The sequence below is a fragment of the Tupaia chinensis genome, unplaced genomic scaffold (genome assembly GCF_000334495.1).
Source record: "Tupaia chinensis unplaced genomic scaffold, TupChi_1.0 Scaffold146140_1, whole genome shotgun sequence".
Classification (NCBI taxonomy): Eukaryota; Metazoa; Chordata; class Mammalia; order Scandentia; family Tupaiidae; genus Tupaia; species Tupaia belangeri.
The window spans coordinates 761,992-776,964 of NW_006205995.1; the positions used below are offsets into that span (position 1 = coordinate 761,992).

Here is a 14,973-nt window from a genome sequence, read left to right on the forward strand (position 1 = left end):
TCAGAACCGCTTCAGCTTCCCCATCTGGAACGCTATAGCTATTAAACACGGCCTCCCCAGTCCTCCTCCCCACTCACCCCACCCCATCCTGCCCGACCCGTCCTGAACTTCTCGCACATCCTGGTTCTCAGTCAGCCCTTACTGTGCAGATGTTCTGTGTAGTTACCTTCTGCATTGGGTACGATAGCATGGAGTTTCTGAAGCTTTCATATTTAAAAATTGGTGAGTGATTTCTGACTCTAACTCATTTAGTTCTTGGTATATTGATGCCGTATTACACTTAGACTACAAGTTTTGTTCCTTATTAAGTGAACTCTAACAAAAGCAAAAAAAAAATTTTAGTCTTTTCTCTCTTATTTTAATTGCAAGAAGACATCTAGTTTCACTAATGCTTGTACAAATTGTTTTAAGATCGAAAGAGTGGGTGCTAGAACATCACACCCTTATGATCCATTTAAAATTGATGTGCTCTTAGAGCTGGCAGATGGCATGGCGGTTAAGGGTGCTGGACTCCCACATGGCTGACTGAGGTTCGAATCCCAGACCTAACAGTTTGCTTTCTCACTTTCACTTGCTCTATCCTTCTCTGGTCAAATTAAAATAAAGTTAAGTAAAATAATTCTTTTAAAAAAATGGATGTGCTCTTATCTTACATCCCTGTTTTTTCTTTTTCTTTTAAGTAATTATTTTATTTAACATTTATTTATTTATTTATTAATGACCAGAGAGGGACAGAATGATAGAGACAGAGAGAAAGAGAGAGAGGGAAAGTGAGAAAGCAAGCCACCAGGTCCAGGATTCAAACCACGGTCGGTGATGTGGGAGTCCAGCACCTTTAACTGCCATGCCACCTGCTAACCCCTCACATCCCTGTTTTGAACTGAAGTGTATTCGTCTTGTATCCCTATTTTGATTTGAGCAACTGTTTTTTCAACATGGACTCTTAAGCATCACAATTAGCCAGAGCTATATAGAGAATCCATACAGTTTGTACAGTATAAATCAGTTTTAGCTAATAAGTCAAAAACTTTAGATGGGGGTCGGCAGGTGGTGTGGTGGTTAAGGGCACTGGACTCCCACATGGCCGATTGTGATTTCAGTCCCAGACCTGGCAGCTTGCTTTCTCACTTTCCTTCTCTCTCTCTCTCTCTCACTCTGTCCCCCTCTGGTCGAATGAAAATAAATAAATAAATAAATAAATAAATAAAGTTAAATAAAATAATTATTTTTAAAAAAACTTTAGATAGATTTTAGTTCATCTTAATTGTTTTACCTATGAGAAAGAACTAACATTGGCTTATTTTTAAATTTTGACTAAATATAGTTTGCCCAAGGTAAGAATATTATTTAGGCAAACTTCAATCTAGTAACATCTTAAATAGAGATTTGGCATTCATTTTAAAGTATTTTTAAATTTAAAAAGAAGTAAATTATCTTTTATTTTAAGGAAGCGTAGAAAATCTCATTTTAAGGAAGACAGAGGGATACTCTTAGTGTGCATCCCAAAAGAAAGTGTATTTGTAGAGTCAATTTGTTTAAAAGTAACTTAGCAAATGCTGGAGCCCACTAATGAAGCACATGCTGAATTATTTCTGGGATAAGTACTCAGGTTTTAATAAACTTCTCTGGGCATTCTTGCTCGTGGGTGTGATTGCAAGCTTCCAGCTGAAGCTGTGCAGAGGATCTCCGCAGTTTGACTTACCCAGGCTTCTGCCAAATCTACCTAGATAAGTGCTTCTGTGAGCCCCTCCCTCAGCCAGCCTGCAGCCAGCGCAGCCCAGAGCCTCTGCTCTGATCCTCCACTCTGATCCAGAATTCTGGAAGGGGTAAAATGATCTCAGTCAGATTTGTACTTAAACTGTAGAATGGTTCTTTGCATTTAGGAATAGCATATAATTTTACTTATTTATTTTCTAACAGTCCTCCTAAAAGTGGAAGACTACGTAGACAGGTCTTCCAGTTTTTTGCCTAGTAGTAAAATCAAACCTGGACTTAGTTACTGTGTTTCAGCTAAAAAGACTAAATTAGGTTTGATACCTTCTAGAAGCCTTTTCCATTAAAATCTTCTTAGGAAAATATTCTTTAAATTTCAGGGCTCTCATTTTTCTACTTGCTTAAAGATTTTATTTATATAAACAAAAGATCTTATAGAAAAATATATCTTTCTCCGATGATGTATCCTGTTCCTCGTACAGTTTTCTGCCTAAAACCACTACCGGTGAATCAAGGACAGGTATGCTTATACAGCCTCTGAGAACCAAGCTGCGTTGTGATGTGGTTATTAGGAAATATGGTATCAAAAAAAAAAAAAAAAAGGTTTTAAGATCAAAGCATCACCATTTAATCCACGTCACCTGTCCTGAGTAAATGGAGGTTTTCCAAGGCAAGGGTTTCTGGGAATAGGGAGAGGCACGCTGAAATTTCTGTGAATTCCTATATCCAAACTAGCCATGATTTAGCTCACAGACTTAGAGTCCTCCCAGATATGTCTCGCATGCAGCCCTTGGAAACATTCCCAGCAGCCTTTTTCAGGCACAAGGAGTCTCTCTTTCCTTTACCTGCTGCTGTGGCCCAGCATCCCCTGACTGCTGCCTCCAATCCACCTCCGAGCCACTGCACAGAAATTTCGTTGGTGAGATTGTTAGTCGAGTCCAGGTTTAAGAGCTTCAAACTCTTTCATATTCTTTATTACAATATTTGGTATTTCCTTTTGTTCTTTTCATTCTTTCCATTTCCCCTCATTAACCCCAAGGGAAGTGAGTTCGGGAGAGCTGTGGCTTAGTGAATTTTTGTTCTGCTTAAAGGGGCAGCAAAGTTAACATCAGTTTGATTTTCTGCCAACAAGGTAATGGGTGCCAAGCAAAGTAACCACCAATTAGCCCAGTGGTTGAAATTTTGCTAGCAATAATGGAGGACTTTACTATTGCAATGTGATTTATTTTGGTCATTGTTTGTAATAGTATCTGAGAAAAATGGACCTTTCTGGTGCCTGTTCATTTTTTTCAGATTTTTATTTCCCTCAGGAAAAGGTAAATTTAGATTTCTTCTCTCTTTCAGAAAAGAGGTGATGACTTTGAAACTGTCTCCTTCTGGCTCTCTAACACATGCCGGTTTTTGCACTGTTTGAAGCAGTACAGTGGAGAAGAGGTGAGAAAACCTTGATTACAAAACCAGCGTGCTATGCTTTCTCTGAGACTTTTAAGGGAGATTTCAAAAGCACAAAATGTTTAACCATTTGTTAATTTAGAAACCCTAACAAAGAGGTGGCTTGGAAGTTTATCACTTTGATGTTTACCATCTATGAAATAATGAATTAGGAGTGACACGGCTTCCTCCCTCTGAAAGTTTGTATTGGGTTGTTGTGAAAGTCATGATGCATTTTTGCATGGAAAAACATAGAAAAATGCATCATGACTTTCCCAATGGCCTAATATAAAGCACAGCAAAAATAAAATGAACATCGGTCAATCAATAGTTACCTGAAATGAAATTTTTTGCCCATATATTGAAGTAAGTTCTTCAAGAACAAATATCAGAATATTGAGCCGTATAAAGAAATGAATCAAATTTGACTTGCCACTGAATGTTTAAGGCGACAAAAGGTAAGACATGATCAAATGTCAGGTCTCTTCATTTGTCCAAAAATCTGTATTATTTTTCTTTACAGTAATGTATCCTTGGTTCTTTGATAGACCTCAACATATTTCAAAACAATGTGAGATATTTTTTTCTGTTTCTAAGAAACCACACTAGAGAACTCTTTATTATAGTCATAGGAAGGATAACAGACTGGTGATATATTCTCACATTAATAACTACATTATTTATTGAAAATCAACTTTACTACAAGAGCTATTCTATAGAAATATTTACATTTAATTCAAAATAATCCCATGAGATTAGTGTTCCTCTGAGTGCTGTTTTCCTAAGAGGTTAAATAATATGCCTAAGCTTAAGCCATTACAAGTACAAGACTAAAGATTTTATTCAATTAATGTAAGTTCCAATTCTATTCTTTCCCACTCCCTTTGCAATGTGAAATATTAATAGTTACTGTTTATGAGGGCTGATTAATATGCATCAGACAGCACTCACTACATGTTATGTCCTTACAACATCTCTGTCAAGTAGGGATTGTAACCTGGTTTACAGATGAGGAACCTGAAGCTCAGTGAGGCTCATCGATTTGCCAATCCTCTCAGCAATGAGGAGTAGGCCTGATTCCTCCTGATGAGGAGGCCTTAACCCACTACCCTCCAGGCCTCCTCATCCTTCACAAAAGGGCTGCTCAGTAGCACTTTCTAAGCACCCAGAGGCGGAGGACTGTCCTGCCAAATGATGGACAGTTTGAAGATGAGGAAGACATGGTACCTGAGGAGGTGGGACTGACAGACCAGGATCCCCCAGAGGGACCTGTAAGTGTGTCCTGTCAGTCCTGCAGGCCAAGTACATCAAGTAAGCAATTGCTTTTATCAGGCAATGTCAAGTGAGCTGCACCATAAAATGACGTACAGTTAGCTTTCTATTTCAGCAAATACCACAAAAGACTTCTGTTTTAAGGTCTGACTAAAAGTCATGGTGCAGATAAAATGAAAAACAGCAAAGGGAATGTTAAAAAGTTATGCACTGTCTCTGTAGAAATTGCCCTTATTTCAGTAAGATTATGTATGACCTTTGGGCGCAGCATTTACAAATAGGACTATACCTGATGAACTGATGTTAAGAGATCAGCACTTGAGATGCTTTAGTGTGCGGCAGTCAACCTGCTGTCTCCTAAGTGAAATATTCATTCTTTCTTTTTTTTAACCCAAGTTCCCCCAACCTGTTTCATTGACTGTGCTGTTGACAAGGCTTACATGATGGGCCACCAGTTTAGATACTGTCCCAAGGCTAGTGGACAGTGGAAGCAGGAAGTGATGGAAGCAAACACACACACACACACACACACACACAATATTTGAGAATGATTATCGTCACATTTTTTTTTTTATGAGGTCAATGGCAACTCAGTAGAGAGAGGAAAAAGAGCATGAAGATGGTGATCCTACTGGAGATAGAAGAAACGTTTCACTTCATGCACGTCATTAACTTTGCATCATGTCTCTAGGGCTTTATGAAGCACAACACATCTCGCCAGAACGAACACTGCCTCACCAACTTTGACCTGGCTGAGTATCGGCAGGTGCTGAGTGACTTGGCCATTCAGATCTACCAGCAGCTCGTGCGGGTGTTAGAGAACATCCTTCAGCCAATGATCGGTGAGCTCAGCCAGGGCATCCCTGAGCATGCCAGTCAGTCTGCCTCCGGACCCATCAGAAAATGACACAGGTGGCAGCTGTCTGGGGGCCTATGTTCATGTGGAAAGCAGAAAGTAGTAAGATACAGGCCCGAAACCACCGGAGGCCCCCCAGAAGCCCAGCCACGGCTCACTGAGCTAGACTCCACGCACCGAATAGGTACAGTGGAATGGCTCGGAAGGTACTACAGCAACAAGAACAGGTCTTGCAGGTTTGTCTTGCCCCCCACCCCCATGCTGAGCACATGTCCCTTTTGGAATTGTAGGGTTTTTTTAATTTTTAAAGAGAGTTTTAGGGCACGTCTACTCACCAGAGAGACAGAGAAAGGCAGAAAATGAGAAATCATCACCCAGGGGGAGTGGCCATGATGCCGTTCCTTCTTCACTCTCTTCTTGGTGTTGTGGGCATGCAAGCACATGTGCCCAGCATGAGTTTCAAGCCTCCAAGTCTAGGACTCGAACTGCAGTCGGCCAGATGAAAATCCAGTGATGGAACTTACGCCATCTGCTGGTCCCTTTTGTGGAATTGTTGAAGGCAATTTAGTTAAAAGTGCATGTCCTATCTTGCAATGGTTCCACTTACTGCTTTCAACTTTACAGTTGTGCACTCTGGAGAAACCGTACAGTACTTTGGGTTCTCATAGACCCATTCTGGGTTTCACTTTCAATACAGTCTTCAGTTAATTCCATGAGATACTCAATACTTGATTATGAAATAGGCTTCATGTTAGATGGTTTTGCCCACCTGCAGGTTGATATAAGTGTTCTAGACATGTTTAAGGTAGGCTAGGCTAAGCCACGATGTTCTGTAGATTAGGTGTCCTCAATGCATTTGCAAGTTATCATATTTTTCAGTTTACCATGGGTTTATGGGGACGTAGCTACCTCATACGCTGAGGAGCATCTGTAGTAGTTTCTCACTGTCTGAATTACTGAAGAACGTTGTTTCTGTGTATTTATAGTCAGCTAAATGTGTGGTTCCATGTACTTCTCTTTATGTATGTACACTCCTCCTCGGTAATTACTTACACATCATGCTACCCTATATTTCTTTGGACTGTGTGGTGTGGATGAATTGAAATTGGGAGACAGGTCTGAATTACAGGTTGCTGATTTTCAGTGCACTGAGTTAAAAACAATGTGTTAAGTTGCCAGACACTGCTATCTTCAGGCAGATTATCAGCAGGCTCTTAAGGCTGCTCTTAGCTACCCTTTTCTTCGCCACCTGTGTGTTCCCACATCTCTACAACTCTTCATTTCCCTGCTATGGGCTCATATTCCATTATCTTACATAGGCCCACAGATAGCCAGCTAAAGACAAAAGGCTGAGAAAGCCATGGGAGATGACAGTGACCTCTTCAGTTGTTCCCTAAAAGGTCATGAATTTAAAGCAGGCCAGCCAAGATGCAGGAGGTAACACAGATGCAAAAAAAGTAAACATAAGGCAGTCTTCATCCTACTTTTTTTTTCAGGTTTTTGTGACAGTGCAGGTTTGCTTGCTGTAGAGAGACAGAGAAAGGGAAAGCAAGAAATCGCCCTCCAGGGAGGATGGCCGCACTGCAGTCCCTTCTTGAGATTTTTGGGCACACATGCACATGTGCCTAGTGTAATTTTCAAGCCACACCAGTCTGGGTTCAAACTGGTCAGCCATGTGGGAGTCCAGCCCCTTAACCTCCACGTCACCTGCTGACCCTCTGCTCTTCTGTTGACAAACAGGAAGTTTGCTTCTAGGATGTCTCGCTCTAAATCACTATCTGCATCTCCCAGTGATTTAACAACAGCAAACATTTTGAGTTAGTGTGAGGTTTGGAGGGTGCTGGATTTTCCACAAGGAGACATAAAAATGAACTGGGCAGTCAGGGAATAACATCCAAAAACATTTTCAGGTAAGCATAAGCTACATGCCATGAAACCGCAGTAGGGGTTGGCAGCAGTGCCACTGATGAGAAGACTGAGTCCTGCACCAAGGATACCCCTAGGGCTACTGTGGGAAGCCCAGGACAGGAAGGGCCCAGCTCTCCGGCCCCGCACTGCCACATCTCCTGTATCTTCTCCAAGACCGTTTTCTAATGTCCTGCCTTTCCTGCTATTCAATTCGTGTGCCTCTGTGGCTCTCATTTAGTGAAGAATGCTCATCTTGAGCTCATACTCAAGTAACTGACTGCTCAGACCTCTTTCAAAAACCCACTAGGACACCACACACTTATGCTTTCACGAGGCTACTGCTTATTTTAGAAAATATACCATTAAGATTAATTTGTTTTGTGGTAGACTTTTACATTTAAAAATGATTCCCTCGTTGAAGTTTAAGACCAAAAGCCCTTTTTGGGTTAAGTTTCTTTTCCATTTTGATACTCAGATCATTTTCCTAAATTGAAATTGATTGTGTACATGCATTCACGTGTACACGTGAAACAGGTTCCCTTCTAAATCTGTGTTCTAACAGTGCAACTCTCCTGCAGTCTCAGGCATGCTGGAGCATGAGACGATTCAGGGCGTGTCCGGGGTGAAGCCCACAGGGCTAAGGAAGCGCACCTCCAGCATCGCCGACGAGGGCACCTACACGCTGGACTCCATCCTCCGGCAGCTCAACTCCTTCCACTCAGTCATGTGTCAGCACGGCATGGACCCGGAGCTGATCAAGCAGGTGGTCAAGCAGATGTTCTACATCGTGGGGGCCATCACCCTGAACAACCTCCTCCTGCGGAAGGACATGTGCTCCTGGAGTAAAGGCATGCAGATCAGGTGAGCAAGGCTAGCCGCTGACAGCTCCTTCCACAGCCAGCCGGCCCCCCAGGTCGGGGAGTGCTCATGGCTTGTTGGGGGTCAGTGCACCTGACATCGGGTGCCACGTGGCCAAGCAACAAAGGAAGGACCACACAGAGCCACTTTCGCCTGGCTGTGTTCCTCCCGCTCTCCATTGTTTTGCCCCTGTCTGTCCTTGCCAGCACATTCTAGTCACAGCTTTAAAGGAAACTGTTCCCCTGTGAAGCTGACTTGTTTGAAGGTGTGAAGAAATTATGAAAAATGACATGTAAATGTGGTAACTGCCTGCCATAGTTAACTTCCAAATGATAATGCCTTCTACGTCAGTAACAGAGTTTTCTCTATAAGCTTCTCTTATAAATGCGAAGGCCCCTGTTTGTGGTTACTAAGTTCTGCTTATGTGTCCCTTTACCAGAGTCTTAGTTTAAAAATGCCTGTCCCTTGGCCAGCCACTTCAGCCTCTCTGCCGTTTCTTTGCCTCACTTCCTGTCGAGAGTCTGTTTCTTCCAAGGGCCCTTCCTTGCCCTTCTCGCTTTCATCCCTGCACTTCCTCCTGCTGCTATGTTCATCCCCCATGCTCTGTCCTAGAGAGGCTTGAGCACCGCCTGTATGTGGGGGAATCTGGTTACTGAGTTACCCAGCTTGGAGAGTGCCTTAAGGAAGAGGATGCACCTAAAGGATAGTTGAGTCGCCCCCTGCAGAAAGAACCCATCTCTGCAACTGGAAGGGAAGCTAGAAAGTGTTTTCTGGTCAGCTGTCCAATAAGGACAGAGCCATGTCATGTATTCTGTTTTGTTTATTAGCAAGTCTTATAACTTCTACTGTAATGACTTCGTTTCCATCTTCCATTAAGGAGAATTATATTCTCTTGTCATTTCATCTTACATAATTATGATTATAAATCTCATGACTATTTATAATGATAAATTTTTAAGCACAGCTGATGAGATTTAAGAAAATCGAACAAAAGTACTACCTGTCATTTTAACTGAAAATCCTGACAAGGCCACACACACAAAATTAAGACATTGACGACAACATTCAGCAAGTTTGCACTCTCTCTCCTCTCTCCTCTCTCTCTCTCTCTCTCTCTCTGGCAATGGCACAATGTCAGTCAACTGGAAGAATGGCTGCGTGACAAGAATCTGATGAACAGTGGGGCCAAAGAAACCCTGGAACCTCTGATTCAGGCTGCTCAGCTTTTGCAAGTGAAAAAGAAAACAGATGACGATGCAGAAGCCATTTGTTCTATGTGCAATGCTCTAACTACTGCCCAGGTAAAGCACCTTTCTCTGTTATGGAATGGCTTAACGTGTGTTAGTGTAATAACTAGTTTTCTAATTATTGCTCTTACCTCTGAACTGATTTCATTGGTGTTAGAGACGATGTTTGTATATATAGGTCTTGAAGATAGGAGATTTTACCAGAAAGAACCCATTTTGTTGCTAGTCACAGTCATCCATAGTCAATACTCATAAATATGAAGTGCCTACAGTGTTCCTACTGTCCCAGGCCCTGGGATAAAATCATGTACAAAACGAAGTTCCCATTCTCAAGAGGTACATATCCCATGGCGTTTCTATTTCATAAAATAGTTTAACATATTATTTGATAATTGAATGACTCTTTAGGTTTCTCTTTTTTTAAATTTTCATTCATTTGTTTTTTAATTTTTGCTTTAGGGTGCATGCCTTGGTTGGGTGACTTATCACCCCCCAGCCACACCACAATCTATTCTCCTCTTGGGATTTTGGGCATGCACGCACACACACCTGGTGTGTTTTTCAAGCCACTGGGTCCAGGACTAAAACCTCAGAGTTGGCCATGTGAGATCCAATGCCTTAACCATCACACCACCTGCTGGACCAGTGGTCTCGCCTTTTTTTTTTTTTTTTTTCATTTGACCATAGGGTGCATGCACTCACCAGAAAGAGAGAGAGTGAGGGGAAAGTGAGAAATCACTCCCCCAGGGGGATGGCCATGTTGCAATCCCTTCTCCTCTTGGGATTTTGGGCATGCACGCACACACACCCAGCATGATTTTCAAACTGCCAGGTCCAGGATCGAACTGTGATCAACCATGTGGGAGTCCAACGCCATAACCACTACTCTACCTGCTGGCCCCGTGATTCTGGTTTTTAAAGTGCTAATACTTTGCTCTGAGGGACTGATCCCGATTCAGTTGGTCACTTACAGACCTGATAGACACACCTATTTCCTAATTCATATCTCTCTGGTACTTATTTCTTTTACTGTGGATCGATCAGTACTGGCCTGCATTAAATTTTGTCTTTTGTCTTATTTTATTTTAATTAATTTCCAATACCCACATGTGACCAGTGACAACTACCGCATTGTCCAGCAAAGCTGTAGACAGCGCCCTTGTACATGGAGATGTGCTTCTACCTTAAGTAGGCAGTGATCTATTTTTGTTAAAAAAGAGTCATGGCTGTTTTACAGAAGAAGGGCACTTGACATTCTGTAAAGATCTTCATACCCTCTAATTAATAGCTTAATTTATTTAAAGACTTTTGTTGTTATTCATGTTATTTACTGATAATCACTTTTTTCATAAAAATATGATTTTAAAGAGACTACTCAAAAGAAATAGTATTTGGTTTTATTATTATTATTTTTTGGAGAGGTTTTTGCTCTAGGGCACATGCACTCGCCAGCCAGACAGACAGAGACAGAGAGACAGAAAGCGAGAAATCACCCCCCAGGGGGGATGGCCACGCCGCAATCCCTTCTCCTCCAGTCTCCTCTCGGGATCTTGGGCATGCACGCACACGCGCCCGGCGTGAGTTTTAAGCCACCGGGTCCAGGACACGAACCGCGGTCGACTATGTGGGAGTCCAGCGACATAGCCATTACGCTAACTGCTGGTCCCTAGTTCTATTATTTTTTAATATGGATTGCTATATATATTTTTTTTCTTTTTTTTTGTTTTGGGAGAGGTTTTCGCTATAGGGCGCGTGTGCTCGCCAGACAGAGAGAGACATAGAGACAGAAAGCGAGAAATCACCCCCCAGGGGGGATGGTCACACCGCAATCCCTTCTCCTCCATTCTCCTCTCGGGATCTTGGGCACACACGCACACACGCTCGGCGTGAGTTTTAAGCCACCGGGTCTGGGACGCGAACCACGGTCGACTACGTGGGAGTCCAGCGACATAGCCATTACGCTAACTGCTGATTCCCCTATATATTTTTATGCGAAATGGGCAGGTTGCAGACTAGTATTAATAAAGTGAATCCCACTGGTATAAAGATAACAGAAGCAGAGTATGCACGGAAAGGAGCTAGACGCACATCCAGGACGTGCATGGCCACACCGCAATCCCTTCTCCTCCATTCTCCTCTCGGGATCTTGGGCACACATGCACAGACGCCTGGCATGAGTTTAAGCCACCGGGTCTGAGACTCGAACCGTGGTCAACTATGTGGGAGTCTAGCAACATAGCCATTATGACTGCTGGTCCCTCGCTTCTTAAAATATCACACAAATATTATATTGTTATAGTCCTGTGAAAATTCAATAACAAAGGTAAATGCGCCCTTCAGACCAGCTCCTCCTCCCTGTGCTGAACAAAATGAAAAGCTGTGTGCACAGATGCTCTGGATTTTCCAGACTGTAGGTATTCAGTGTGTTCAATAATTGCTCAACCTTTGGTCATTTCCTCTCTCACAGATTGTCAAAGTGTTGAATTTGTATACTCCGGTTAATGAGTTTGAAGAAAGAGTCTCAGTGTCATTCATTCGTACCATACAGGTAGGGGCTCCCAACTTTCTATTTTGATTCACCAATACAGTCTTTTAAAAGGACATTTGAAAAAAATTTTGAAAGATAGTGTATTTGGGTTTTTTTGAGAGAGTTTTGTTTTGTTTTGTTTTGTTTGTTTGTTTGTTTGTTTTTGCTATAGGGTGCATGCATTGCCAGAGAGACAGAAAGCAAGATGTCACCTCAGGGGGTGGGAGGTGTCCATGCTGCAATCCCTTCTTCTCCATTCTCCTTTTGGGATTTTGGGCATATACACACACGTACCCAGCATGAGTTTCAAGCCACTGGGTCCAGGACTCAAACCACAATCGACTACCTGGGAGTCGAGCAACATAACCATTATCATCATCTGCTAGTCCCATGATGTGTTTTAATATTTTATTATTTTATAGTATATTAATTTTTTGTAATAGTTTCTGGGGAAAATGATGTGATTGTTAAAGTAAAGATAATCTTCATTAAATGAGGATTTTTTGGTAAGAATTTGACAGGAAAAAAAATCCTACAAAGAACTAATGCTCTGTTTATCTTTTTTTTCCTTTTTCCTTAATCTTTGCAGCTACGTTTACGAGACAGGAAAGACTCTCCTCAGCTGCTCATGGATGCTAAACACATCTTTCCTGTCACCTTCCCTTTTAACCCATCCTCCCTCGCTCTAGAAACCATCCAGATTCCAGCCAGCTTGGGCTTGGGATTCATTGCACGGGTCTGAAAGTCATGTCCAGGCAAACACTGACAATGCTTTTCTTGCCTGGAATAAGAACCCATTGTCCCCAGTGAGCTCCTGAAAATACATTTCTAAAGAGAACGTGCTGATTATCTCCCAAACAAGAGGTTATGAACTGGAAATCTCTCTAGAATCCTTTTGTCACCTTGGAAACAAAGATAGGCTCCTCTGTGCTGCATTACCTTTATCGCCACTCTCATCCCTCACCGTTGGGTATCCTGAGTTTGCATGCAGGTGAATGACGAGAGGAAGGGAGGGAGGGAGGACCAGAGGAAGGAAAGGAAGAAAAAAATGTGTCTTCAGCTGCCGGCACTTATTTTAAACCCTTAGCACTGCATTTACATGGTCTAAACCATACATTTCAGCTGTGAGCTGTGGGTAGGAAGGCACCGTCACAGAACCTCCTCCGCACTAAACGGAAGAATCGCAAGGAAAACTGGGTATATATCATATCACTTTAGGAATCAGCTATGTCGATATTGTCCAACTGGATCAAAGAAATAAACTGGCACTATGTAAAGTACTTGGTCAAGTAACCTCCTTATTTGTGTCACTAGGATAAAGAGATAGCTAAGAATGTCAGTTTGCTCTGTAGCGTAGATGTCCATTTGTACTGTAGTTCACTGAGCATTTTAAATTGCTGCTACATACTGTCTTTTTAAAGCATAAGTGATATTCTTATTAGGCACTACACAAATAAGCTCTTCCATCAGCTCTGTTTACAAGTCAAGCAGACCACAGTTTTAACTGGATTATATGCAAATATCTATAGGACTCACCCGCGCAAGTAGCAGACACTGGGAAGTCAGGCACTAATACGACAGAATGCTTGGCATCGGGGTAGGAATTAGAGCGGCCGTGGCCGATGTCAGTATTTATTCAGATGTGTTCCATTGGCATGCTGACTGATTTTCCCCAGTGGGGTGTGCATCAGGGTACGGTGTTCTGTGAAGTGACTTATTTTTTGTACCAGATCTGATTCCTGCAGTGCATATGTTCAACCTGAACAGGTTTTCTTTCTTCTTAACTTATTAAGAGTTCATCTCAGTCACCCTCTAGAAAGGATTGCCAGAATATTCATGATTCTGGTCTTGAAACCTTCATTATCCTATAAATTATGCAGAAGAAGATATATAATGTTTAATTATAATTCAGGTTTTTTTTTTTTTAGGCTTCGCAACTTCTGTAACTGTTCTCAGATACCAATAGATACTTTAAAAAGCATCGTATTAGAAATAGTTTAAGAAGATTTATATAAGAAATATGATTGTTGAATTTTACAGAGGATTTGGTCTAGTAAGAGCCAGATTCTTTTAAGTTTTCATTCTGTAATTCTAATTAAACATGTCCTTCATTTTTCCTAGACATCTTATATAATAAATCCTTTGGATTGTGCAAAAGCAACTTTTTAGCTTTCATTAGAAACACTGGTTTCTGAATCACAATCATAGATTTCTATCATTTAACTGCTAGATGGCCTATAAAAATGACATATCTTATTGAAATATGTGCAATACTATTTATGGAAGTCAAACAGTTTCAAATCAGTGATAAAGGTTGTTATTAAAAGATAAATTCTGCCTCTTAATTTATTTGGGCCTGTTTATAAACTAACAGGGTCAGACAGCTGATACGTAAGATCCCTTCTGCGTCTGAAATTCTCCCGTCAGCACGCATGTGCCGAGAAGAGGGTCACAGTTGCTTAGTGAGTTCATCCTCGGCAGGAAAGACCAGTGTGCAGTGCCCGTCAGTTCCTTAGAAGAGTCATAAAATGTAAAATGACAAGTTTGTATAGCTGTAACCTTTCTGAAATACACATGACTTGTGTACATGCTTCTAGGAAGTCCTTCTGTATTTGTATTCTATGAAAATTAGTTGAAGTCACTTTATTTCGGGTACTGCATTAATGTTTGAAAACATGAATTTGATTTGCAGTAGCAATCAAAGACACTACTCATTCAGTCCGAGTCCCTCGGTTTTCCCTGGTTGTCCAGGTGGTTTTCAGTGAATTCTGTTTGGTGAGGACGGCCCGTGTCCGAGTCTGACAGCATAGTTGGGGCCAGGGTGGGGAGTTGCCCCATGATGAACCCGCGAGCCCCTCCCCACACCTGGTCCCGTGTAGCATGGAACGCACACATCCTGATTTCTCAGGTGTTCCCGGGATGCTGCAGCTGCCACTGCCTTTGCTGCCCTAATTTAAAAAAAAAAAAAAATCCAGACAGCTCATGTCTAGAGCCTCTCTGGTCTAGGCCTTTCCGTATCTTCTCTTTGCTGTCAAGTGCTGGAGCCACAGGTGAGCTGAAACACACTCGCGAGCGTTCTGAAAACCCAGACTTCTAGAAAGCAGACCTGGGCCAGAACTCCCACCACCACCCGTACTGTTCCTTCTGTTCAGCGATGGTGG

General features: G+C 42.0%; 1 protein-coding gene across 1 annotated transcript in view; it reads left to right on the forward strand.

Moving 5' to 3' along the window:
- MYO5A (myosin VA) overlaps window positions 1–12,811 on the forward strand; it is a 155,576-nt gene extending 142,765 nt beyond the window's left edge. The window contains exons 39-44 of the mRNA XM_014584250.2: window positions 3,058–3,147; window positions 5,108–5,258; window positions 7,759–8,043; window positions 9,167–9,339; window positions 11,753–11,833; window positions 12,402–12,811. Of these exons, the coding sequence (XP_014439736.1) occupies window positions 3,058–3,147; window positions 5,108–5,258; window positions 7,759–8,043; window positions 9,167–9,339; window positions 11,753–11,833; window positions 12,402–12,554 (933 nt within the window). The 3' untranslated portion in view covers window positions 12,555–12,811. The remainder of the gene's footprint in view (window positions 1–3,057; window positions 3,148–5,107; window positions 5,259–7,758; window positions 8,044–9,166; window positions 9,340–11,752; window positions 11,834–12,401) is intronic.
- The last annotated feature ends 2,162 nt before the right edge of the window (window positions 12,812–14,973 follow it).